The sequence below is a fragment of the Chlorocebus sabaeus genome, chromosome 6 (assembly GCF_047675955.1).
Source record: "Chlorocebus sabaeus isolate Y175 chromosome 6, mChlSab1.0.hap1, whole genome shotgun sequence".
NCBI lineage: Eukaryota > Metazoa > Chordata > Mammalia > Primates > Cercopithecidae > Chlorocebus > Chlorocebus sabaeus.
In genome coordinates this window covers 47,190,718-47,214,017 of record NC_132909.1, presented here as the reverse complement: position 1 = coordinate 47,214,017, position 23,300 = coordinate 47,190,718, and the positions used below count along the sequence as shown (strand labels likewise).

Below are 23,300 nucleotides of genomic sequence, written 5' to 3'. Positions count from 1 at the left end.
TTGGCTGCCTCAGCCCATCCCAGCCCAGCCCAGCCTCCTAAGGCCTTCCCTAGGTCAGGGACCAGGGCCAAAGACCTCCCAGCAGAAGCAGAGAGGAGTTTCTGTGGGACAGGCTGTTCCCAACAAAAGGTGCCAGGCTGGGGGTGGCCGGGCTGGAGGGTCCTGGCCTGGAATGGGGAGGGGACTGCCCAAGGCTGGGGTGGCTACAAGCTGCTGGCATGGGAAACTGGTGGTTTCCTGGTAACTGAACTCCTAGCAAATTCCCAAGGATTCAGGCTGGGCCCTTCTGGACTCTAATCAGCCCATCTCTTTCCCTTTCTCTGTGGTTACCAGATCACTGGAGGCCACTTGGTTGTTGGTTTTGGTTGGGCCTTTCTGGACTTTAGATCTCAGCCCTTGTTTACCCACCTCTGAGCCCTCCCTGCCCTGCCCCCAGTAGTTCCTGATCCTGCTCTTCTCCACTGTCCCTGGAGCTCTTCCCTGGGCCTCAGGACCTCACCTTCCATCCCGTCTGCCCTGCAGGATGTCACTGCTGAGCCTGCCCTGGCTGGGCCTCGGACTGGTGGCAACGTCCCCAGGGCTGTTCCTGATGCTGGTTGTGGGCTCCTGGCTCCTCGCCTGCATCCTGGCCTGGACCTATGCCTTCAATGGCAACTGCCGCCGGCTCCAGTGTTTCCCGCAGCCCCCAAAACAGAACTGGTTTTGGGGCCACCTGGGCCTGGTGAGTGTGACAGCAAAATGTGCCTGGGGTCTCAGGGTGGATGGATTTCCAGAGGAGCAGGAATGGTGCTCAGGGAGCTTGGTATTGATGGTGTCTGGGGCGTGGGACCCCAGAGAAGCAAGGGCGATGGCTCACTCATTCCTCTCTTCACTCACTTCTCTACCCACTCATTCATTCCTCTCCTGACTCACTCATCCCTCTACCCACTCACTCATTCCTCTCCTCACTCACTCATTCCTTTCCTCACTCACTCATCCCTCTACCCACTCACTCATTCCTCTACCCACTCACTCATTCCTCTACCCACTCACTCATTCCTCTCCTCACTCACTCCTCTACCCACTCACTCACTCCTCTACCCACTCACTCATTCCTCTACCCACTCACTCACTCCTCTACCCACTCACTCATTCCTCTACCCACTCACTCATTCCTCTACCCACTCACTCACTCCTCTACCCACTCACTCATTCCTCTACCCACTCACTCATTCCTCTACCCACTCACTCACTCCTCTACCCACTCACTCATTCCTCTCCTGACTCACTCATCCCTCTACCCACTCACTCATTCCTTTCCTCACTCACTCATTCCTTTCCTCACTCACTCATTCCTCTACCCACTCACTCATTCCTCTCCTCACTCATCCCTCTACCCACTCACTCATTCCTCTCCTCACTCACTCATTCCTTTCCTCACTCACTCATTCCTCTACCCACTCACTCATTCCTCTCCTGACTCACTCATTCCTCTCCCGACTCACTCATTTCTCTCCTCACTCACTCACCCCTCTACCCACTCACTCATTCCTCTCCTCACTCACTCATTCCTGTCCTCACTCACTCATTCCTCTATCTACTCACTCATTCCTCTCCTCACTCACTCATTCCTGTCCTCACTCACTCATTCCTCTATCCACTCACTCATTCCTCTATCCACTCACTCATTCCTCTACCCACTCACTCATTCCTTTCCTCACTCACTCATTCCTCTATCCACTCTCTCATTCCTCTATCCACTCACTCATTCCTCTACCCACTCACTCATTCCTCTCCTCACTCACTCATTCCTCTATCCACTCACTCATTCCTCTCTTCCCTCACTCATTCCTCTACCCACTCACTCATTCCTCTCCTCACTCACTCATTCCTCTATCCACTCACTCATTCCTCTACCCACTCACTCATTCCTCTACCCACTCACTCCTCTACCCACTCACTCATTCCTCTCCTCACTCACTCATTCCTCTATCCACTAACTCATTCCTCTACCCACTCACTCATTCCTCTACCCACTCACTCATTCCTCTCCTCACTCACTCATTCCTCTCCTCACTCACTCATTCCTCTATCCACTCACTCATTCCTCTCCTCACTCACTCACTCCTCTATCCACTCACTCAGTCCTCTATCCACTCACTCATTCCTCTACCCACTCACTCATTCCTTTCCTCACTCACTCATTCCTCTATCCACTCTCTCATTCCTCTATCCACTCACTCATTCCTCTACCCACTCACTCATTCCTCTCCTCACTCATTCATTCCTCCATCCACTCATTCCTCTCCTCCCTCACTCATTCCTCTATCCACTCACTCATTCCTCTATCCACTCACTCATTCCTCTACCCACTCACTCATTCCTCTACCCCCTCACTCATCTCTCTCCCCACTCACTCATTCCTCTCCTCACTCACTGATTGCTCTACCCACTCACTCATTCCTCTCTTCACTCACTTATTCCTCTCCTCACTCACTCTTTCCTCTCCTCATTCACTGATTCCTCTACCTACAGACTCATTCCTCTCCTCTTTCATTCATTCCTCTATAGTTTCATCCCAAACCTTTCTCACCTCCCTGTCCTTCCACCTCAGCCTGCTTGGATCCTTTTCCTGCCTTTCTTCCCTACAATAGTGCACCTCCCAGAGGCTCCTGCATGGGTGTGGGGTGCACAGAACAGGGCTCTCCTGGCATTCCCACCTTCTCCTCTGCTGGACTTGAGGCCTCCTGAGCCCACTATACAAAGGCTGCTCCCTGCGTGGCCCATTTGCTTAGGCGACATGCTCTTCCCCACTAAGATGTCCAAATGAGCCCTGTAGCCCTACTTGGATATAATTTGGCCACTCCCTTCCCCTTTCAGAAGCCGTCCTTGACACTCCCAAACCTTGCCCTCCGACTTGGACCAGCCCTCCCCTTTGGGGGATGTGGCCTCCATCTGCTTACTTACAAATGGCAGGATTGATGGGCGTTTCCACATGTCCACAGGAGGCGCTAGCACAGAGCCTGGCGTAAGGGAGGCTCTCCCAGGTGGGAGCTGCCATCATGATGGACCTTAGAGTCACCTCCGCTCCCCTGGGGGCTGCTAAGAATGGAGGGCCCTCAGCATGCAGACCCTTAGTCTGTGGGAGGAACCAGGGCCCATGTGGACCAGCCAGGACACAAAAGGATGTGCAAACCAGCCCTAGAGATATGTCCTGAGGCCACACTGCTGCCCCAAACCTCCTCCCATGGGGACCTTCCCATATAGCAATCCCCAGATTGAAATCATTTCCAGGACGAGAAAACACATCTTCTTGAGCAGACAGCTTGTCTTCTCTCTCTGCTTTGGTGTTTACCCTTGGATCCTTGGACAGACCCAAGAGAGAAGGAGCAGAGGTCAGCAGAGGTCAGCAGAAATCCCCTGCAGCTTTTCAGAATCCAGACACGCTGCTTACTGCAGATGCTCCACCACATCTGGTGTCTGCAGGGGGGACTTGCCACGGCTCCTTCTGGGGAGGTGCATTACTCAGGGTCCTCCTTAGAAACAGATAGGGTCTGTTTCTTCTTACCTCTAATTCATGTATGTATGGAGACAGAAAGAGATGGAGAGATAATAATTTATTATGGAAATTGGATAATTTGATGATGGAGGCCAAGAATTCCCATGATATACCATCTGCAAGTCAGAAAGCAGGGACGCTGGTGGTGTAAATTCAGCCAGAGTCCAGAAAGGCCTGAGTACCTGGAGTTCTGAGGGCAGAGAAGACGGATGCCCCAGCTGCAGAAGAGCGAGCAAGTTCTTCCTTTCCGTCCTGTTCATGCCCTCAATGGACTGGATGGAGTATGGGGTCTCAGGGTGGATGGACTTCCAGAGGGGTGGGACTTCCAGTAGGGGTTCAGGGAGCTGTGCATGGATGGTGGCTGTGGTCTGGGACCCCAGAGAAGCAAGGGAGATGGCTCACTGATTCCTCTCTCACTCACTGATTCCTCTCCTCAGACACTCATTCCTCTTCTCGCTCACTCATTCCTCTCCTCGCTCACTCATTCCTCTCCTCGCTCACTCATTCCTCTCCTCGCTCACTCATTCCTCTCCTCACTCACTCATTCCTCTCCTCACTCACTCATTCTTCTGCACCTACTATTTCCATCCTGTTTACCTTCAAATGCTAATATCTTCTCAAACACTCTCACAGACACACACAGCAATAATGTTTGACTGGCTACCTGGGCATCCCTTAGCCCGGTGGAGTGGACACCTAGAATTAACCATCACAGGAGTTGACGGCCCCCTGACTTGCTTTCAGATCACTCCTACAGAGGAGGGCTTGAAGAACTTGACCCAGATATCGGCCACCTATTCCCAGGGGTTTACGATATGGATGGGTCCCATCATCCCCTTCATCGTTTTATGCCACCCTGACACCATCCGGTCTGTCACCAATGCCTCAGGTACCTATGCGGAGTTTGTGGTGGTGGGTGCCAGGCCAAGCCTCTGTGTGGTCCCTGCAGTACCCAGGCCCCTCCTTGAGTATTCATGACCCTCATTGAGACTTCCATCTCAACGTCTTCCCCCTGCCATCTGCTCCCTGCCTTGGTGTTCTGGGCACCACTGGGGCCCAAGACGCCTCAATTCAGGGCCCTTTCTTGGAGGAACCCCATGCTTGAGGGGACAGGTCTAGACAGAGACATTTCCAGCTTCATGGGGTCAGGAACAGGCAAGAGAGAGATGGATGTGACAACCTAGAGGAGAACTGGGTGTCTGATGGGGCAGGCTGGAATGTTTTCTGGAGGAGGAGTTGTTGGAGCTGAGTCTGGACCAATAAGTGGGATGTTTTTAAAGTGTGTGCCAGGATGATGCAGTAGGCATCATTGGTATTTGGGGGTCCAGCCTCTGGCACCAGCCTTGTCCATCCCTCAGCCCAGAGCGGTAGGAGGACTTGTGGCTGGCAGAGAATCTGGGCTGTTATTTATGTGACGTCCACCTATGATGGGTCTGTTCCTTCTACCTCATCCTGTCACTCATCCACCCTACGATCACTGCCCTCCTCCTGCAGGCTTCAGGATTCTCCAATAGGAAAACCCACCCCAGCTGGTTGGTCTCCCCTTGCTCTTTGCTCTTCTCATCCTTGGACACACCAGGCTGAGCAAGGGAAGTGGCAGCATCCCACAGAAACTATGGCTCTGACCCCAAAATCCTTAGTGACTCTGTGGAGGTCACCAGCTCTCTCTGGCTGCTGAGATCTCTTTCAGTTGTGAGTGATAGAAACTCAACTTTGTGTGCTCTAAGCAAATAAAAAGAATCAAAGGAGTGTAAAGTCCAGGGACGGTGGTCTTCAGGCATGGCTGAAACCAAGTGTCAATGAACATCATCAGGAATCTGTCTCCTTTTCTTAATTTCACCATTTCTCTGCATCAATTTTTCTTTTAAGGCAGTCTTTCTTTATGGTGTCAACCATGGGTCCCAGCAGCTTAGTTATTGTCAGAAAGCTCACCTTTCCCCCAGGAGTCCCATAAACAGCCTATAGTTTCAATATTATACCTGGTTGTATCCTTTCTGTTTAACCTGGGATCATATGGGGAAGTCATCATGTGTGTGGCTCAGCTTTGGCCTAGGACACGTGGGGTATGTCAGAGACTTTCTGGTTCTTCTCTGACATGTGATTTGAAATTGTCTTTTCTCCTCCTTGTCATCTCTTCGCCACGTTTGCAGCTTGTCCAAGGTCTGGGAGCCAGGGTCTCTTTGGAATTGTCAGAGTCATTATTTTAGTCTTCCTGAGCCAGGTTTCGAAATCCATTCCTATTATCCTTGATGAAAAGCCTTGGTTACACCTGGGACATGTCTGGGACATTTAAGAAATCATATTTAAACCCTATCTGGGGCTTGTCTGTGGGGTACACAGAGGTCATGTCAGACTATCTCAGGTCCATGTCAGGAGATGACAGAGAGTGCTGAGGCAGACAGGGTGTCCTGGGCTCCTTTAAAAGTATTTTGTAGAGTGTGGAGCTGTGCTCGGTTGTTGCAGAACATGTCGGGACATATAGGAGCCATGTCAAGGAGTGCTGGGCTGTGCTATGCCCCGTTAGGTTGTGTCATTTGCAACTGTGCTGTTGCAGCCTGGGCTGGTCCTTCTTCCTCTATCCTCCCTTCGTCTTTTGCCCTTGGTCCCTTCCCGCTATGCTGGGCATGGAGTGGGGAAAGTGCGGGTAGGGAGCCTTGCCCTACACCTGAAGTTCCTCTCTTGCCCTCTACATGGCCCCTGATGGTCCTCATTCATGCCAGCTGCCATTGCACCCAAGGATGCGCTCTCCATCAGGTTTATGAAGCCCTGGCTGGGTGAGTACCTGCAGGTGAAAGGGGTTGGGGATGACCTTGGGCAGAGGTGGGGAAGGTGCTGCTCTTGCCCACTGTCCTTGGCTGCCCTACTAGGAGAAGGGATACTGCTGAGTGGCGGTGACAAATGGAGCCACCACCGTCGGATGCTGACACCCGCCTTCCATTTCAACATCCTGAAGCCCTATATAAAGATCTTCAACAAGAGTGTGACCATCATGCTTGTGAGTCCCTTGAATTCTGGGTCCCAGCTGGAATCTTGGGGTGGAGGAACCATGGACAGATCTGGTCTGGAATTTTGGCTCTTCTGGATGACATTGGGCCATTGCTCTTCCTTTCTGAACCTTAGTTTCCTCATCTGTAAAATGGGGAGGATAATCCCTGCTTGAAAGGTCGTTTACTTGGCACGTAGTAGGTTCTCAGAAGGTGTCAATTTCTGTGTTTTTCTCACAGAATCCCTGTAACGTCAAGGGAGTAAAAGTAAAGATTGCGTAGTAGTCATTGCTGAGTACAAACAACTTCAGAACACACTGGCTTAGAGCAAAAAGGGTTTACAATTTCTAACGAGTCTGTGAGACAGCTGGCCAGTTCTTCTGGATGTAGAAGGGATCACTCTTGGCACATGAGAAGCTGTGGGTCAGGTGGGCAGCTTTGCTGATCCTGGCTTAGTTCATTCACATGTTTGGGGCTTCACTAGCTTCAGGCTGATCTGGGATGGCCTCCGCTGTGACACCTGGACGTCCCCCATGTGATTCTCTGCCTCCAGAAGGCACCCTGTTGCTCACATGGCAGAGACTGGGTTCCAAGAAACTGAGGGGAGGCTGCAATGTCTATGGACATTGTCTCTGCAATGCTTCAAAGTTCAACCAGGTTTGGTTCTATTAGAGTTACTACGCCATCATTTCACCACACTGTATTGGCCAAAGAAAGTCAAAAGTCCAGTACAGACTCAAAGGGGTGTAAACTAGAATGCATCTCTTAATGGGAGTTGCTGAAAAATTACTGTGCAAAGGGTGTGAATACAGGGAGAAGTGAAGAATTGGGGGTCAGGATTTTGTGAAGTGTCTAGGACTTTTTTAAATATGCAAGCTGATAAGTGTGGCTCGTTACTGTTTCATGGATTCTAACACAAGACACAAGACTCCTGGGTCAGAGACAAAGGGTAGTTGATTACTCATGGCACAGTAAGTGACATGTACTTCTTGTTGGTTTCTATCCTTTTTCTGAGTCAACCTAAATTCCATGGGGGTGACACTGGTGGGCCTCTATAGTAGTCTGCTCATGCAGTACATTGTATGACAGACAATGGGCATTAGGCTTAAGGAATCTGCTTTAATAGTGGCAAATACAAGCCTGATACTGCTCCAGGGGGAGTCACTGCCTTGTCTCTCCAGGTTGTTTTCTGCAAACACAACTCTGAGAAATGGCTCAAGTAAGAACATCATGGTCTTGCATTGGTGGCATACCCAGCAAGGATGCTCAGGGCTGATGAAGAAGTGCCTCTTCCAACACAGGGATATTTTTGAAATAAATTTATTGCAATGGAGATGAATAAAGCAAACATTTACTGGGCACTCATCGTATGCCTGAAAAAATGTCATGTCCCAATGCCAGGATATAAGTTGTCTAATTTAATTTTAATAACCCTGTTAGGTTATGGTTATTTTTGTCCTATTGCAGATGACGAACTGAGGGCCAGAGAGATTAGAGAGCTGGACACAGTTCAACCAGCCAGGAAGTGAGCTAGGAGTGGTGGAGCAGAGATTCTATCCTGGTTTATCTGGCCCCAAAGCAGATCATCTTGATCTTATTGAATATTTGACAGGTGGGACCTAGAAGAGTGCAATAGGTTGACCAAGGGCACATAGAGCACAGGAGACAGAGCTAGATTTAAATGCTGGTCTCTTGACTCCAAGCCATGGGTCTTCATCTCCTCATACTAACAGCTTCTGCTCTCATCCAAGTCTGGTTCTTGCTAGCAATGGGTTCCTGGGGCAAAGGACCAGCAGGCTGGTTGTGGGAGAGTCCATCCTGATGTTTGGGGCTGGGGAGGAGCACAAAGGAGGCAGGGCCCAGCTCTAGCTCTCTTCCCTTCTGTGGCCAGGACAAGTGGCAGCACCTGGCCTCAGAGGGCAGCAGTCGTCTGGACATGTTTGAGCACATCAGCCTGATGACCCTGGACAGTCTGCAGAAATGCATCTTCAGCTTTGACAGCCACTGTCAGGAGTGAGTTTCTTCCCAGGGCCTGGGGTGTGAATCCACGGACCAAAGGGAGTAAGTTGGGGAGGGAGGAATGAGCAAAGTAACCAGAAGTACCTTTCTGGAGGATTTGTATCAGCTGTGCTTTGAAGGTCGAGGAAGAGAAGAAAGTGTTGTCTTTACAGGTAGGTAGAAATATTTGGGCAAAAGCAAGAAGGTTAGGATGAACCAAGCATGTGCAAGAGACAGTAGAAACGAGGTTGTGGAAGTAGGGGCTAGATATTAAGGACACTGAAAATCAGGAAAAGTGGTATGAAGTTTATAAAGAGATTTCCGGAGAGCTTTTGTAATTTCAGCTGATGATGAATGTGGTAAGAGTTGAGCTGTGTGGGAAACTGATAGCCCGTCACCACGTCCAGGTAATTTCTGTATTTTTAGTAGAGAGGGGATTCGCCATGTTGTCCAGGCTGGTCTCGAATTCCTAACCTCAGGTGATCTGCCCTCTTTGGCCTCAGAAAGTGTTGAGATTACAGGCGTGAGCCACTGTGCCTGGCTGCTCCTTCTTTCTTACATGGTGAAAGAGAGAGAGGGAGAAAGAGAGAAGAGAGACAGTTGGTTATTGGGGTGGGGGGAGGGTAGCTGGAGCAGGGATGAATTGGAAGAGGATGAAGTCTGAGTTGTGTGGACACTTTTGGTAAGGAAAATGATCAGTACTGGATACTGGGTGGGAGAGAGAGGAGAGAAACATGGCGTCCAAGCTGTACTCTAGGTGCCTAGGTGCATGGAGACTGCTCTCTCAGAGATAAGACGCAGGGAGAGAAGACAGTCTGGAGAGTCAATCTCATGACTGATACCCACCATGCATCTCTAGAACCACCCGTTTCTAGATACTCAGTTTCCTGATGGGAGGTAGCTCCTGGTTGCTGGTGGGAGGTGTTCCTAGGGCTTTGCATATGTTACATTGTTGCCTCCCTTTCTGCCCTTGGCCTGCAGGAGGCCCAGTGAATATATTGCCACCATCTTGGAGCTCAGTGCCCTTGTAGAGAAAAGAAGCCAGCATATCCTCCAGTACATGGACTTTGTGTATTACCTCACCCAAGACGGGCGGCGCTTCCGCAGGGCCTGCCGCCTGGTGCACGACTTCACAGACGCTGTCATCCAGGAGCGGCGCCGCACCCTCCCCACTCAAGGTATTGATGATTTCCTCAAGGACAAAGCCAAGTCCAAGACTCTGGATTTCATTGATGTGCTTCTGCTGAGCAAGGTGGGTTTCTCTACGATCTGAATTTAAGTGAGAGAATAGAGCTTGATGTCAAATGTCAGGTGAAATAAATTGGTCTTGATCCAAAGGGCACTGGGAGCCATGGAAGATGCTTGAGAAAGGGAAGGTCACAGACAGGTTTTAGAGATGACTTTATTGCATGCAGCTCACGGGGCACTGTTAATTTTGAAACTGTGAAGAGCCTGAGATTTTACTTGACTTACAAGTTATTGTGTTAGTCTTTCACATTTTTATGTATATCTATATGTTTATGTCTACATCTATATCTATGATGACAGATGCATCAAACCCCTGGATCATAGCAGCCCATTAGCTATTTACAGCAATAACATCAGGCAGAGTAGGATTGTAGTGCTGGCTCCCCATTCCTAGGGCAACACAATATTTTTACCTGTAAATGCACAAGAATTTGCACCATAGGAGAGGGGCCCCCCCATGATGAGTCTTATATCTTATATAGGACAGCTAGCTCATATGCTTCTTCTTTCTTACAGGGTGAAAGTTGAGACAGAGAGAAAGAGAGAGAGAGAGAATGCTTTGTTCTGGAGTATAAACTACTCCTCTACTGTGAGATGGCAATTTCTATAGTTTTATAACCCAAATATCTTCTGGAAAGATAAGACTCTCTGAGTTGACCACTCTAGAATGTGAGCAAATATTTTTGGAGCAATACATAGTTTCTAACCACCAACACAAATTGCCATTCAAATATCCTGTACCCCAGGTTGCCAGTATCTTTTTCTCTGAAAGTCTGTATTATGCAGAAAAAGAAAACATTCGAGAGCCATTGATTCCTGCCACCAAGGTCCAAAGGGGAGGCAAAGGAGCTGGGGGAAGCCCTTGAATTTGGGGCTCTGGTGACGGTGAACAAGAGAGATCTAGATGTGCAGAGTGGATTTGAGTTTCTAGAAGAAGATCACAGCTTCAGAGATTATCTCTGGTTAGACTTTGAAGTCTCAGAGATAGTATAATTTGTGTGTGTGTGTGTGTGTGTGTGTGTGTGTGTGTGTGTGTGTGTGTGTGTGTGTGTGTATGTCTTGCTGTCTCTTCAGGATGAAGATGGGAAGGCGTTGTCAGATGAGGATATAAGAGCAGAGGCTGACACCTTCATGTTTGCAGGTGAGGGTCCCAGTGTGGGACTACAGTGGGGACAAAGGTCCCTCCATCTCAGGATCCGGGTGAGTGGACCCTGGATCACTCCATTCTGCCCATCTTCCCCCTCCCTCCATCCTCCTGAGGGCCTCAATGTCTGGGCGCTGTCCACCCCTGGTGCTGAAGTCAAGCTTACCTGGCTGCTCCTCAGGCCATGACACCACGGCCAGTGGTCTCTCCTGGGTCCTGTACAACCTTGCGAGGCACCCAGAATACCAGGAGCGCTGCCGACAGGAGGTGCAGGAGCTTCTGAAGGATCGCGATCCTAAAGAGATTGAATGGTGAGTGCAGGTTCTTCTGGCCTGTTCCTGAGCCCATCATTTGTTCTGCTCCCCAAGTGAGGAGGGGTGGAGGAGTTGTTCTGTTGATTCTTCCACTATTGCGTAGTGGGTATAAAAGCAGAGGACCACAGGCAGGGCTTGATACCCAGCCTGGCTGTCAGGGGAAAGGTTGCAGGCCTGTAGGACCGAAAGACCCGGGCTGCTGAGAGAATTGGTGACAGTATGTGAGGAGAGATTATGCCACTTTGCACATGTTCAACAAATGAACTTTCCCTCCATTCTCTTTCTTTTCTCCAAGAAATATCATATTTTTCACGCATCCTCACTTCTTGAATGTTTGCTCAGGTGGTGAGGGGGAAGCTGTTTTTGTCAATTCTTCCATTATTGCCTAGCAGTACTAGGAGTAGAGCCCAGAGGCAGAACTTGGTATCTAGCCTGGCTAGCAGGGGAAAATTTTCAGGCTTTTGGGACAGAGAGTCCTAGTCTGCTGAGAGAAATAGTGACAATATATGAAGGCAGATGATGACACCTAGACATGTTCAATCAATGAATTTTACCTTCACTTCTTTCTTGTTTTCTCTGAATTAGCATTTTTTTGAACATCTTTACTTCCTGAAAGTTTGCTCTTTTGTTCACTAATTCCTACCCTCCAGTCCAGTCCAGGGAGTTGTAAGGAAGACCTGGGGGTAAAAGTCATGTGTCTTTGTCTAGAACACCTGCATCATTCATCCATTCACTCTTCATTCAGCAAACTCTTCCATACACGTTTCCAATGCCAGTTCTGTTCCCAGCACCTTTCTGTGCTCTGGAGACCTGGAAAGAACCCTGCCTATGGATGTGTCTTCCAGGTACTCCCAGCCTAGTGGGAACAGTCCCAGTGCAAGACATTCCCAGTCCACATGGGCAAGGATGGAGTTGCGAGCAAGAGAAGCATGGCTGGGAGTGTAGAAAGTGTTTCAAGCCAGATGTGTTGGCTGTCGCTTGTGACACCAAGTACCAAGGAGGCTGAAGTGGGAGAATCACTTGAGGTCAGGTTTAAGATCAACCTGGACAATACAGAAAGAACCCATTTCTAAAAAAGTAAAAAAACAAAATAATAAAGTGCAGCTGAAACCCTGAATGATGATCAGTAGATGTTTGGATGATGTAGTGCTCTACGTGAAAAAGACAACCTGGGCAAAAATGCAGAAAGGGGGAGTGGGAGAGAGGGAGAAGAGGGAAAGAGAGGTTTGTGCATTGGGGGAAGGAGATGGTCATAAAGGGAGCAAGAAGTAAGAGGGAGGGAAAGTGAGGGAGAGCAAGATAAATAGAAGAGGGAAGAGAGAAGAAGACAGAGAGAGAATGAGAGAGGAAGGAACTGAGTTATGATGAGATAATAACCATGGCAGTGAAAGCAGAGTCCGGCTGTGGAAGGCATGGGAAAATGGTAATGGCTTCCATTTTAACCCAAAGGCAATGGGGAGCCATAACAAGTGGTTCAGCAGGGGAGTGACAGGTCATATCTGGGCACCAGAAAAATGTTTTCAGGGCTACTGTGGGTAGAGGACCAGCTGTAGAATGAAGTCCCAGTGAAGACATTCTGGGACCCGAGCCAGGGGATGGAGAGGAGGCAATGGACTAGACAGGTGTTTTGGAGGCAGTGTCTTCCCGTCGAAACCTTTGTTCAGCACAGCAGTCTTAAAAGGTGGCAATACTTTTTGTGCTTTTAAAAACCAAGATATCAAATAATATTGCACACTTTGTAAAAAAAAAAGTCCAAAAATTTATAAAAATGAGCTTTCTTCTTAAGTCTCACCCTAGTAGTTTCTACTAGCAATGGTTTTGTGTGTGTCCCTCCAGAAAACGGCTATCCTGATGCCCACTTTACATGAACACACACTTTTTCTATACAAATAAGAGCGTATAAAATAGACACCATATTTTTTCCCAAGATGGTGGATTGGAGGCAATGTCAGTGTGCCTCTCCCATGTGGAAGGACAGAATAGCGTGTAGAGATTCACACTGTGAATTTTCTTTTCCCAAGAAACAACACAGGGACTTAACAGGAAAACCAAAAGAATCCACAGATCCTTCAATAGAAGCTGCAGTTTGCATCCTATTCTGTAAGACAGGTGAAAAACTGTAAATCCACAGAGGGTGAGAAGGGGAGAGGCTGCCTCGAGGATACACATCTTCACTGAGGAATCTGAAAATCCAGACCACAGGAGAAGGCCTTAACTCTACCCAGGGCTTGAACTGATTTAAGGAGTGGTCAGAAATATAAAAGTAGAAGCAGCAGTAGGAAGTGCCTTTCAGGCATTCCCAATCTCCAGCATGGACTGCGGGAAGTCATTCCTTATTGTATCTCACAGGGGGCCTTGGGGAAGTCAGACAACTAGCTCAGGCAGGGGTCACAGGTTGAACGAAATGCCCAACTGAATTTCTTGATAAAACCTCGAGTGGGAATGAACTTCCTTGAACAGAACCTGGAAGGCAAGCAGGAAGTGTGCTGTAGACAGGAGTTCAGGAGCTGGGTGCCTGGCCTTGGACAGGGACAAAAAATGGCATGGCCTGAAAGCATTGCTATTTCTGTGTGAAAAGCTTATGGCCTGTGGCAGGTCTTAGTTCTGTTCACAGACTGCCTGGATCTAAATCCAGCGCTATGAGTGGAACACTGCTATGAGTGACACCCACCTTGTGCCAACTGCATGGGAGCTGGATGAGGCTTACTGCCACCTGCTACTCTCCACTCCTTTGGCAAACTCTTCTGTGAGGCAGAGGCAGTTATACTCACCTCTGGAACATTAACCCAGTGACCTGAGAACCGCCTTCTGACTCTCAGAGAGCAAAACAAACAAACAAACAAAAAGTTGCAAAAAAAAAAAAAAAAAATACCTAGGAATATACTTAATCAAGGAGGTTAAAGCTCTCTACAAGGAGAACTACAAAGCAGTGCTGGACAAAACCATAGATGACACAAGCCAATGAAAACATATCCCACATTCATGGATTGGAAGAAACAATATTGTGAAAATGATCATACTGTGCAAAGCAACCTACAGATTTAACGCACTGCCTATTAAAATACCTTCATCATTTTTCACACAACTGGGAAAAGCAATTCTAAAATTCATATGGAACCAAAAAAGAGCCTGTGTAGTCAAAGCAATACCAGGCAAAAAGAAAAAATTTGAAGGCATCACATTACCAGACTTCAAATTACATTACAAGGCTATAGTTACCAAAACAGCATGGTACTGGTATAATAATAGGCGTTTAGACCAATGGAACAGAAAGGTGGACCCAGAAATAAAGTCAAATACTTACAGCCAACTGATCTTTGACAAAGCATGCAAAAACATAAATTGGGGAAAGGACACCCTATTCCATAAATGGTGCTGGGAAAGCTGGATAGCCATATGTAGAAGAATGAAACTGGATCCTCATCTCTCACCTTCTACAAAAATCAAAGGCTTAAATCTAAGACCTGAAAGTATAACAATTCTATAAGATAACCTTGGAAAAACTCTTCTGGGCATTGGCCTAGGGAAAGAATTCATGATCAAGACCACAAAAGCAAATACAACAAAACCAAAAATAAATCAGTGGAACTTAATTAAACTAAAAAGCTTCTGCACAACAAAATAATAATAATAATAATAATAATAACAATAATAGCAGAGTTAACAGACAACCTATAAAGTGGGGGAAAATATTTGCAGACTATGCATCTGACAAGAGGCTAGTATCCAGAATCTACAAGGAACTCAAACAAATCAGCAAGAAAAAAAAAAACAACTCCATCAAAAAGTGGGCAAAGGACACCAATAGATAATTCTCAAAAGAAGATACACAAACAGCCAAGAAACATATGAAAAAATGCACAACATCCCTAATCATCAGGGATATGCAAATTGAAACCATAATGAGATACCACTGTATTTCTACAAGAATGGCCATAATTAAAAAGTTCAAAAACAATAGATGCATGTTGTGGATGTAGTGAAAAGTGAAATGCTCATACACTGCTATGAAATTAACACAACCTCTGTGGAAAACAGTAAGGATATTCTTCAGGGAACTGAAAGTAAAGCTACCATTCCATCCAGCAATCTCATTACTAGGTATCCACCCAAAGGAAAAGTCATTACATGAAAAAGACAAAAGCACACACATGCTTACAGTAGCACAATTCACAACTGTAAAGATACGGAACCAACCTAAGTGCCCATTGACCAATCAGTGGATAAAGAAAATGTGGCAGATATACACCATGGAATACTACTCAGCCATAAAAAGGAATGAAATAATGTCTTTTGCTGCAATTTGGATGGAGCTGGAGGCCATTATTCTAAGTGAAGTAAGTCAAGAATACAAAACAAAATACCATATATTTTCACCTATATGTGGGAGTTAAGCTATGAGGACACAAATACATACAGAGTGATATAATGAGCTATGGAGACTTGGAGATCAAGGTTGGGAGGTGGGTAAGGAAGAAAACTACATATTGGGGACAGTATACACTTGGGTGATGGGTGCACTAAAACCTCAGAATTCACCACTATAGAAATCATCCATGTAACCAAACCACTTGTACCCCAAATGCTATTGAAATACAAAGAAATAAAGTAGACACATATCTTCACATTAAAAATATATCTTTGGGAGCTTTTCTTTTTCTCAAAATATGAGTTTTGGAATATTTGTTTTTATTTTTAATTGACAAATTTTACTTATATATATTTATAGGGTGCAACGTGATGTTATGATATATGTATACAATATGGAATAATTAAGTCAATTTAATAAACATACCCATCATCTCGTATACTCATCATTTTTGTGGTGAGAACTTTTGAAATTTGCTCTTTCAGCAATTTTGAGAAATATATTATTATCATCTATAGTCACCATGCATGTAATAGATCTCAAAACTTATTCCTCCTGTGTAACAGAAACTTGTACCCTCTGACCAATGTCTTTCCATTCTTTCTTCGTCCCTTCTCTGGTAATCATCATTCTCTTCTTGGTTTCTATGATTTCTGTGTTAGCTATTTTAGATCTCACAGGTAATTAAAGTCATGTGCTATTTGTCTTCTTGTGCCTGCCTTATTTCACTTAGCATGATGTCCTCCAGGTTCTTCCATGTTGTCACAAATGAAAGAATTTTCTTCTGTTTTTAAGGCTGAATAGCACTCCGTTCTGTATATATACCACATGGAAAATGAGTTTTGAATTACAAAAGCAATGATGAGAACAGGTTCTTCTTGCACTCAATGAGACATTACAGATAAGACAAGGGTTATCCTTGACATTCCTGCTACCCCACCTAATCTCCCTTTCTCCAAGGGGGCCTGCAGAGATACTGATTTGTCATCTGTCTGTCTGTTTATCAATCTATCTACATATCTTTCTATCATCTCTCTCCTTTTATGTTCCATATATTTTTTGTCCTATGGTATTTACATTTATGGACATTTCGGAAAATGTTTTTTTTCCCACTTAATAGTGTGTCTGATAGCTATTTTTTCTGAGTGCTGAATAGCATTCCATGTTTTATTTGTCCCATCCCTTTCTTGAAGACACTTGTATAAACATTTCCAATCATTGTAGATATGGTCAATTTGCCTTCCAGAGTCTCTGTACTGATTTACCTTCTGGCCTGCATTGTGTGACAGGACTACTGATCCTCATTTTCTCCTTTAGTGTAGCTCTACAGTGTTCCATTCTGTGGATGTTTGTTGCGGGAAGTCAGGGACCCTGAATGGAGGTACCAGCTGGAGCCCCAGCAGAGGAACATAAATTGTGAAGATTTCATTTTAATATGGACATTTATCAGTTCCCAAATAATGCTTTTATAATTTCTTACGCCTGTCTTTAATCTCTTAATCCTGTTGTCTTCATAAGGTGAGGACGTACGTCAACTCAGGATCATTGTGATAATTGTGTTAACTGTACAAATTGATTGCAAAATGTGTGTTTGAACAATATGAAATCAGTGCACCTTGAAAAAGAACAGAATAACAGCAATTTTTAGGGAATAGGGGAAGACAACCATAAGGTTTGACTGCCTGCAGGTTTGGGCAAAAAGAGCCACATTTTTCTTCTTGGAGAGAGCCTACAAATGGACGTACAAGTAGGAAAGATATTGCTAAATTCTTTTCTTAGCAAGGAATATTCATACCCTGGGAAAGGAATGCATTCCTGGGGGGAGGCCTATAATGGCCACTCTGGGAATGTCTGTGTTATGTGGCTGAGATAAGGACTGAGATTCACCCTGGTCTCCTACAGCATCCTCAGGCTTACTAGGGTGGGGAAAACTCTGCCCTGGTAAATTTGTGGTCAGATCGGCTCTGTGCTATCAAACCCTGTTTTCTGTTGTCTAGGATGCTTATCAAGACGATGCATGCACTGCTGAACATAGACCCTTATCAGTAGTTCTGCTTTTGCACTTTGCCTTGTGATCTTTGTTAGACCCTTATCAGTAGTTCTGCTTTTGCCCTTTGAAGCATGTGATCTTTGTACCTACTTCCAGTTCTTACATCCCCTCCCCTTTTGAAATCCTTAATAAAAGCTTGCTGGTTTTGAGGCTCAGGTGGGCATCACGGTCCTACCAATATGTGATGTCACCCCCAGCCGCCCAGCTGTAAAATTCCTCTCTTTATACTGTCTCTCTTTATTTCTCAGCTGGCTGACACTTATGGAAAATAGAAATAAGCTACATTGAAATATCGGGGGTGGGTTCCCCCAATAGATATTTATCTAAACATCTCCCCATCCATGTATATTTGGCTTGTTTCATCCTTTTGCTAAATCAAACCTGTGCAATTGGCATGTGTCTACAGTGACCATTGCTCATATGTGTAAGCATCTCTGCAGGACAAATTCCCAAAAGTGTAATTGCTGAATCAAGGACCATTTGCATTCTACAATTGTAATAATGATTGCAAATCCACTTCTATATTTGCTGAGTTTGATGGCACAAGCTTTCCCACAAATTTGCCAATAGTATTATTGTATTATTAAATTTAAAATTTTTGTCAGTCTTCCCATTACATCTTTTAATGAGCATTTTCTTAAATAAGAGTGAGAAAGAACATCCTTTGCCCAAGTTGATAAGCCACTTATTTTCCTTCTATGGGAGTGGTCATCTTATATTTTCTGCTGTTTTTCTTTGGGTTCTTTTTTCTTATTTACTTATAAGAATGTGTACCACAATTAATGATTATTTTCTGTCTTTTGTTGCAAAAGATTGCCTTTTGACTTTTTTCGGGGGTGCTTTTGGTTAATTTTTATGAAGTTACATTTGTCCGTATTTTCTTTTGTACCACACTACCCATCTATTTCCCAAAGTTTTGTGGGGCTTCCTTTAGCAGATGGGAAGTTTTCACTTATTCACACTTCTGTCTCTGACCTTTTTAATCGTTTGAATGCCTCCTTTTTTATGGCATTGCCATACTATTTTTATTACTGTGACTTTTTTTTTTTTTTTTTTTTTTTTTGCTTTTTTTGAGACGGAGTCTAGCTGGAGTGCAGTAGTGCAATCTCGGCTTACTGAAACCTCCCATCTCCCGGGTTCAAGCGATTCTCCTGACTCAAGTCTCCTGAATAGCTGGGATTACAGGCACTGTCCACCACGCCCAGCTAATTTTTGTATTTTTAGTAGAGAGGAGGTTTCACCACGTTGGTCAGGCTGGTCTCAAACTCCTGACCTCAAGTGATCCGCTCACCTCGGCTTCCCAATACTGTGACTTTCTAATAGGTTTTAATATCTGGCAGAGTGGCTTTTTTTGTTGTTGTTAAATCAACCCTTACAAACATTTGTTGTATGGTAAAGTGTATGTTTTATTTGGATTGAGGGAAATTTATAATGAAATACAGAGATTTCATGTTTCTTTTTAAGTTTAATCCAGGTATTTTATATTATTTTGACTAGTATATTTTCTTTTATTATGTTTTCAGTTGATGGTTATTTCTACATGGTAAAACTAATGATTTATGCAAATAAATTCTGTGCCCAGTGAACATAGTACATGCTAAAGATAGTGTTGTGTATCAAGAGAAAAAATATAGATAATTAAGTAAAAGTTCTTGGGACAACTGGAAAGCCTTCTGGAAAAAAGGCAACTGAACCTGGTTCTCGTGTCTTATGACAAGATAATGTTCAGATTAATCATTTTTTTTTTTCTAAAAGAGTCCTAAAAGCTCTAGAAGGAACCATGAGAAAATTATTTCATAGCTCCAGAGTAGGGATAACCTTATTTTGACGTAAATCCCAGGGGCTATGAAAAAGTGATACACTGTTAAATGAGAAAACATACATGACAGGCATGGTGGTTCATGCCTGTAATCCCAGTACTTTGTGAGGCCAAGGTGGGGAGATCACTTGAGATCAGGAGTTCAAGACCAGCCTTGTCAACATGGGGAAACCCCGTCTCTACTAAAAATTTAAAAAATTAGTTGGCTATGGTGGTGAATGCCTGTAGTCCCAGCTACTTGGAAGGCTGAGGCAGGAGAATCGCTTGAACCTGGGAGATGGAGGTTGCAGTGAGCCAAGATTGCACCACTGCACTCCAGCCTGGGTGACAGAGACTCCATCCCCCCTTACCCCCCCCCAAAAAAAAGGCTACATAATAGTGTCTATAGTAGATGCTGTGCTCCCATATAATTTTTTAAGATGCTAAAAATTAGCTCAGAAAGCATACATTAAAAAAATAATAACCTGGCAACGTGTGGGGAGAAGTAAATGGCATTGGGCCATAGAGGTGGATTATGTTTTAAAGTTCTCAAATTCTGAACCAGATAATTGTAGACAGTATTAAAATTTTAAATAGCCACTGCAAAAGAAGAAAGATTAAGCAGAGAATTCAGCTCCTTTGCTAGACCTTAAATGTTTATAAACATTTTCTAGTGGGGCCTCTAGTGTTTTCTAAGTGTAAAATCACTATCTGCCAAAATGATACATTTGCTCCCACATTTCAAATGGCATGACTCTTTTTTTCCTTTGCCTAATTGAACGTTCTGGTATCTCTAGTACCATGCTAAATAAGAGCAAAACATTGGATCTGGGTATTTTGTTTGTTACTCATTTGCATTTGAGTTTGCTTTCTTGCCACAATGTTTATTTTTATGCAGATTTGTTAACCTTTTACCGCTGGCTTCTGGGTGTTTTCCTCAGAGTATTTATTTTTAACTGCTTGACTAAATTTTCTCTGATACTTTTCTAATTGTCTGCTTCTCTAATTGTTTTCTGCTTTTTAAAATTCTCAAATGTTTGATCCCCATGGAGTTTATTTTGTGATAGGGAGAAAAGGTCTCATTTGCAAATAGAAAAGCTGGAGCGTTGTGTCTTCGTTCCCTTGATAATGATTGGGGCTGGGGTGTTTCCTTAGGGACGACCTGGCCCAGCTGCCCTTCCTGACCATGTGCCTGAAGGAGAGCCTGCGGTTACATCCCCCAGCTCCCTTCATCTCCCGACGCTGCGCACAGGACATTGTTCTCCCAGATGGCCGAGTCATCCCAAAAGGTGCCCACAGCCTCAGAGGGAGGAGCCTCCCAGGTAGGAAGATGGGCCCTTCAGGGGGTCCTCATCCTGACTGCCCCCTTCTCTCCCACAGGCATTATCTGCGTCATCAATATTATAGGGGTCCATCACAACCCAACCGTGTGGCCGGATCCTGAGGTGCTGCCTTCCTCATTCACCACCACCCCCCCATTCTACTTTTTCTTTCCTTTGTTTTTTGTCAATTCCAATGTTCCTAGTAGAGGGGGCAGGGTTTTGATGAGGAAAATCCAGCATCACCTCCCCCCAACACACACATTTGTCTCTCCAACAAGGCTGCCGGACCTAGGAGACCCCACCCAGCAAACCTTTGTCTCACCTGCAGGTCTATGATCCCTTTCGCTTCGACCCAGAGAACAGCAAGGAGAGGTCACCTCTGGCTTTTATTCCCTTCTCTGCAGGGCCCAGGTAAGAGCGCCCTGTGTCTGAGGCAGGGATGGGGTGATGGGTGTGGGAGTCGAAAAAGGAGGACGTTGCAGATGGTCCCAGTTCCAGATCTTCCCTCCATTCCTTCACAGTTTATGGGAAAATGTCCATAGAATGGGGATGAGTAGGTCCTAGAGGAGTCCGCGGAGTGCTCAAAATCCCCTTCTCCATCTGCTGGTCTGAGCTGGGAGCTGGAGTCTGGCCTAGCCTCCAGGACATGCAAGCCCACATGGGGGTCCCAGGCATGCTTAGACCCTCTCTGTATCTCTCAGGCTGAGCTGGGTGTGGTTGGGGGTCCCGGGTCACGCTCCTGGAGTGATGGGACCCAAATGCGGGTCTTGGGCGCAGTCACAGTCCACCCTCCCGCCTGCAGGAACTGCATCGGCCAGGCTTTCGCCATGGCGGAGATGAAGGCGGTCCTGGCGCTGATGCTGCTGCACTTCCGGTTCCTGCCGGATCACACTGAGCCCCGCCGGAAGCCGGAGCTGATCCTGCGCGCCGAGGGTGGGCTTTGGCTGCGGGTGGAGCCCCTGAACGCATGCTTGCAGTGACCCTCTGATCCATCAACCTCTTTTTTTGCAGATTCTAATGAATAAAACGGTGCTGTCACCTCTGCCTGGGCCTCACTGCCTGCCTGCAGGGGCTTTGGGGATTGGGAGGCTTCAGGGTGAGGTCTAACCTCGGTGGGTTGGGCGGGGTGTTGTCCCTGACCCCAAGAACCTGACTGCCTTTTTGGCTGAGCATAGGGACTCCATGCCTATAGCAGGGTCTCTCAGAGCCCAAGTATGGACTTTATCCTGTGGACAATATGGAGCCATGGGAGGGTTTTGAGCAGGAGAGGGACCAGGATTAAGAACGGATTTAAGGAGCGAGACCGAGGCTCAGTCAGTGAGAAGCAACCCTAGAGGCAGATCCTTTCTTCTGGTGTGGGAGTGTCCCAAGACCGAAGTCCCTGGCCAGTTCAGAACATAGGGATAGAAGGGTGCAGCTTTTACCCTGGCAGGCTCTCAGGAATTCTCAGTTTCCTTTCTTGCCAACCTTCCATCCTATGTCTCCCCTCTCCAGTTGATCACTTTTCTGATCCCCTTTTCCTAACTTCAGACAGCTCCATTTTTTCCCTCTTTTGAGACCTCTGACTCTGCCCAGGCAGCCCGTCCATCAGGTACTACCTGAATCCTCCCCCTACTCTCTTCTGTTATGTGCCAGGCACTCTCACAAGTGTCGGAGGTTGGGCAAGTCCTCACCCTTTCACCTCTAGATTCCTCCTTCATTCCCATCACTGACCCATCTTGGGGTGGGATGCAGTCAGGACCTTCCCATTTGACCCTTGAGATTCAAAGCCAGATGATTAGAAACAAAACACCACCCCAAAGTTATGGAATCTGGAGCCAGACTGTGGTGCTGAAGTCTCACATTTGCTGTGTGACTTGAGCCAGTTAATTCACCTTTATGCACTTCAGTTTCCTCAAACATATAATGCGGGCAACAACCTACCTCAGGGTTGTTCTGAAGACAAAGTCTGAGGAACTCGGAACTGTGCCTGGTGCACACTGGATGCTTAATAAATGTGGCCATTATTACCTCCTCTCTGAGAAAGTCTGGCTAATAAAGCATGTTGCCTTTCGAGATAGTTTTTTTCTACTATGACTTTAAGGACTGTCTTGGAACTCATAGACAAAAATTCTGATATTTGTGCTCCTTGAATAAGCTCCTGGTTGCCATGGTGCTTCATTGATGATAACCACACACGCAAGTGTTGTCCAGAGTATGCAGGATAAGGCAAAGGATAGTTTGTTTTTGTTTGGAATTTTATAGCATAAACGTAGGATAAAACTTCCAACCATGTCATCTTTTGACCTTGCAAGGCCATGATCTCTGCTTTACTAGAATGAAATCTCTTTCAGTGTTGACCTTCCCATTCCAGCACCAGCAGGAAGCACAGGCGAGGGCACTATGAGTAGCATTAGAAGAGAATTCACACTGTAAAAATAATATTCATTCCTCAGCTGGTGGAACCAATGGCTAGAACCAGAAAACCAGAAAAATGATGCCTCCATTGGAGGCAAGGGAGTACATATCCTAGAATGACCCATTGAGATTGCAGAG

At 46.0% G+C, this 23,300-nt stretch overlaps 1 protein-coding gene across 3 annotated transcripts; it reads left to right on the top strand.

The window, feature by feature from the left end:
* On the top strand, window positions 1–21,809 carry CYP4F12 (cytochrome P450 family 4 subfamily F member 12). Of its 3 annotated transcripts, XM_007995615.3 has the most exons (13): window positions 56–129; window positions 523–721; window positions 4,283–4,427; window positions 6,259–6,312; window positions 6,406–6,533; window positions 8,414–8,535; window positions 9,502–9,772; window positions 10,843–10,909; window positions 11,094–11,223; window positions 20,599–20,732; window positions 20,824–20,888; window positions 21,094–21,176; window positions 21,568–21,809. In XM_007995615.3, the coding sequence occupies exons 2-13, from the start codon at window positions 524–526 to the stop codon at window positions 21,743–21,745; spliced, it is 1,575 nt and encodes a 524-aa protein (XP_007993806.3). In that variant the 5' UTR covers window positions 56–129; window position 523; the 3' UTR covers window positions 21,746–21,809. The 3 variants fall into 3 exon arrangements, 2 of the variants coding, with proteins under 2 accessions (XP_072872935.1, XP_007993806.3); XM_073016834.1 differs by lacking the exon at window positions 4,283–4,427 and having other exon boundaries at window positions 1–129; XR_497546.3 differs by lacking the exon at window positions 20,824–20,888 and having other exon boundaries at window positions 20,599–20,765; window positions 21,568–21,591.
* The last annotated feature ends 1,491 nt before the right edge of the window (window positions 21,810–23,300 follow it).

Bases quoted from the DNA above. Each gene is read 5' to 3' on its own strand.
- CYP4F12 (XM_007995615.3), top strand. From the start codon at position 524: ATGTCACTGCTGAGCCTGCCCTGGCTGGGCCTCGGACTGGTGGCAACG. The intron at 9,773-10,842 runs GTGGGTTTCTCT...CTGTCTCTTCAG, and splicing joins ATGTGCTTCTGCTGAGCAAG to GATGAAGATGGGAAGGCGTT. The intron at 21,177-21,567 runs GTAAGAGCGCCC...TCCCGCCTGCAG, and splicing joins CCCTTCTCTGCAGGGCCCAG to GAACTGCATCGGCCAGGCTT.